The sequence below is a fragment of the Montipora capricornis genome, chromosome 3 (assembly GCF_036669925.1).
Source record: "Montipora capricornis isolate CH-2021 chromosome 3, ASM3666992v2, whole genome shotgun sequence".
Classification (NCBI taxonomy): domain Eukaryota; kingdom Metazoa; phylum Cnidaria; class Anthozoa; order Scleractinia; family Acroporidae; genus Montipora; species Montipora capricornis.
The window spans coordinates 62,420,363-62,422,862 of NC_090885.1; the positions used below are offsets into that span (position 1 = coordinate 62,420,363).

The 2,500-nt window shown below is 42.4% G+C and overlaps 2 protein-coding genes across 2 annotated transcripts in view; one reads left to right on the top strand and one right to left on the bottom strand.

Annotated features, from left to right (window-relative positions):
• The window catches only part of LOC138043649 (enolase 4-like), a 59,355-nt gene that overhangs the window by 8,171 nt on the left and 48,684 nt on the right, over positions 1 to 2,500 (bottom strand). The window lies entirely within an intron of this gene.
• Positions 1 to 2,500, top strand: part of LOC138043650 (chymotrypsin-like elastase family member 2A) — a 9,049-nt gene that overhangs the window by 5,956 nt on the left and 593 nt on the right. Inside the window, exons 4-5 of the mRNA XM_068890022.1 lie at positions 711 to 911; positions 1,667 to 2,500. The exon at positions 1,667 to 2,500 is cut by the window's right edge and continues 593 nt beyond it. Of these exons, the coding sequence (XP_068746123.1) occupies positions 711 to 911; positions 1,667 to 1,890 (425 nt within the window). The 3' untranslated portion in view covers positions 1,891 to 2,500. The remainder of the gene's footprint in view (positions 1 to 710; positions 912 to 1,666) is intronic.

Consider the following 2,500-nt stretch of genomic DNA (forward strand, 5'->3'; position numbering starts at 1 on the left):
TCATTTCAATTACAACAAAGGCCTTACAATACTCCTCCACATCCCCACCCAAGACAATACTGTTTATGAAGAAGCGGTAATAACCGAGCTATCCCTCAACATTGTGTTGGGGAGCTGGAGGGAGGGGGTTGGGAAGGTCCGCAAGATGAAGACTTACTCCATTGAAATAATTGGCTTAGATATGCATGGAGAGGGAAGAAAATTTTGTGAAGGATTGCAGGTCCCTGTCATATAAGTACCCATCAACTTCTCTCTACTTCATGTAAGTTAGCAGCACCAAAAGGCCATGTGTAATTTGAACGCTTTCAGCAGACGATGCATCATCAATACAATGAAAGTGCGTTAAAAACAAAATTCGATTTAAATTGAAATCGAGATTTAAGAGGCTCATACAAGCAAGCGATAACTGTTACTTGAAGGTTGGTGTTTTGAAGAAAAGTCTACCCATAGAGCCCGAAGTTTATCATAAAACGCAGATTTTTGGAACAACTTTCAGGCGTTGAAATAAGTACACGACTCCCGTGTTCCCAAGCTTCAGTTCCGTCGTACATAATTTAGGCTTTCTTGCTCAAATCGGGTTGTACCCCTGAACAATTAGGCTCTGACCGCATACTAGATAACTAGAAGGAAAAGTCGAAATTCTGTTCACCTTCTCCGGCTAGGAGTTGTAATTTCAATCTGCTATTTCCTTTTTTTGGCTTCTTTGCAAGGAAAAATGTGCTACATTGCTGGCTGGGGAACTGAGACACTCAAAGGCCCACCGACGAGAATATTGCACGAGGCTTCTCTTCCACTGGTATCACACGAGCAGTGTAATGACCCATTGTCATACAGTGGGGTTATCCAGGGAGACATGATCTGTGCAGGATACAAACAGGGTGGTGTGGACACTTGTGAAGGAGACAGTGGGGGTAAGTTCAAGAGAACAAGAGAAAAAAGCATTTATGATGAAGATTTTGCCCAAACAAACCTCCAAAGCGTTGTGTGAGGAGCGGTGTTTTTTGTTGTGTGTCAAAAGTGATAAAACGATCCAAGCATTTTGGTATGAGTAAAAACCTTGAGCCACTACTTCTTTAACCAATGAGAACGAAGTGCCCAAAACCAATGGCGACTTGCTCGATCCAATTTTCCCCCTCTCTGAGCTACCTTACATTGCTGACCAGGGACTATCTGAGCTCTTTCAGGTCAAACCGAACAAAGTGTAACGCAAAACCAAGGATATACCTTTCATTCCCCAAAATGCCGTACCTGCTTCCATAATCTTATAAAAGTTGTTCAAACCCAGGCTAGCGGTCAGCTGAAATGCAAAGCCTATATCTGATGTCGCTACCACTCAACAAGGACAAGTCTGCTCCCCCCGTTTTTTCCTGGGGTAGATTGAAATCGCTAATATTTTCAGGTCGGGCACTCCCCCATTTAAAAATATTCGTTAGAGGCCAGATTATTCTGCTCTTTGGGATCAGTTTCTGGGTTCTTTATACCACCCTTTATGATATCAATTCTAGACAGAGTTAATAAAACTCTGTTCTATACCTCTGTAGTAGTATGCCTGATTGCTCTATACAACCAATGATCCGTGTACTGATGCCTGCTTGAGATATCTATGACCTAACAACGAACTTTCTTTTCAAAAGTTTCAACCACTCCTCTTCGTACGTTTTCACAGGGCCTCTGATGTGCCAGGGAGAGGAGGGAAGGTGGTTTTTAACCGGAGTTGCCTCGTTTGGTCATGCGGGCTGTGGTTTACCGTACAAGTATGGAGTCTATACTCGAATTGTGAACCATCTAGAGTGGATTTCACAAATTACAGGCATGGACATTCCACAACCACGCCAAGAGGACATACCTCTTATAACGGAAGGCCAACAGCAGTATGCATGGGGCTGGTAGCCTTCGCCGCCAATAACATCATGGCGAATTGGAAAAACAATCAAAAACATCACCTTTAAACCGGCAATCAGTCTATTAAAATAGACCCACACACTCATGACTCGACACTAAAGATGACATCCGCTTAGCTTGATGAAACGTTGAGTCACAAGCAACAGTCCAGGCTTCTTAGGACTAAACTCATGCTTACGCAGGCAATAAATGCTTTGTTTAGTCTTCGTTCCTACGATATGTTATAATTACCTTTTCGATCTCGGATATTGCATTTCTAGCTTTCTGATTGGCTCGCTCTCAACCTCCGGTTATCAGCTCATATACCGTAATGGCCTTACATGGAAACTCATTGTCTCCGTCCTTTTGTAAAAACTGAGACAACATCCTGTCCTACTGTAAGTTAGACAGTTCAGAATTTAATGGAATTTTCATAAAATGATTGCGCTAAGCGTTGCTAAGCTAATTTTTTTTTTCGCCGGAAAGCGAAATTGCTCTCTGAATGAAGCAAAAAAAACCCCTTTTTTTGTGGAAAGTCTGGATCAATTCCGACTTTTAGAACTACGCGAAAAGGTAAGAAATGTTTTTGTGATGAGCCTGCGTGTCTGACCACAAGGTA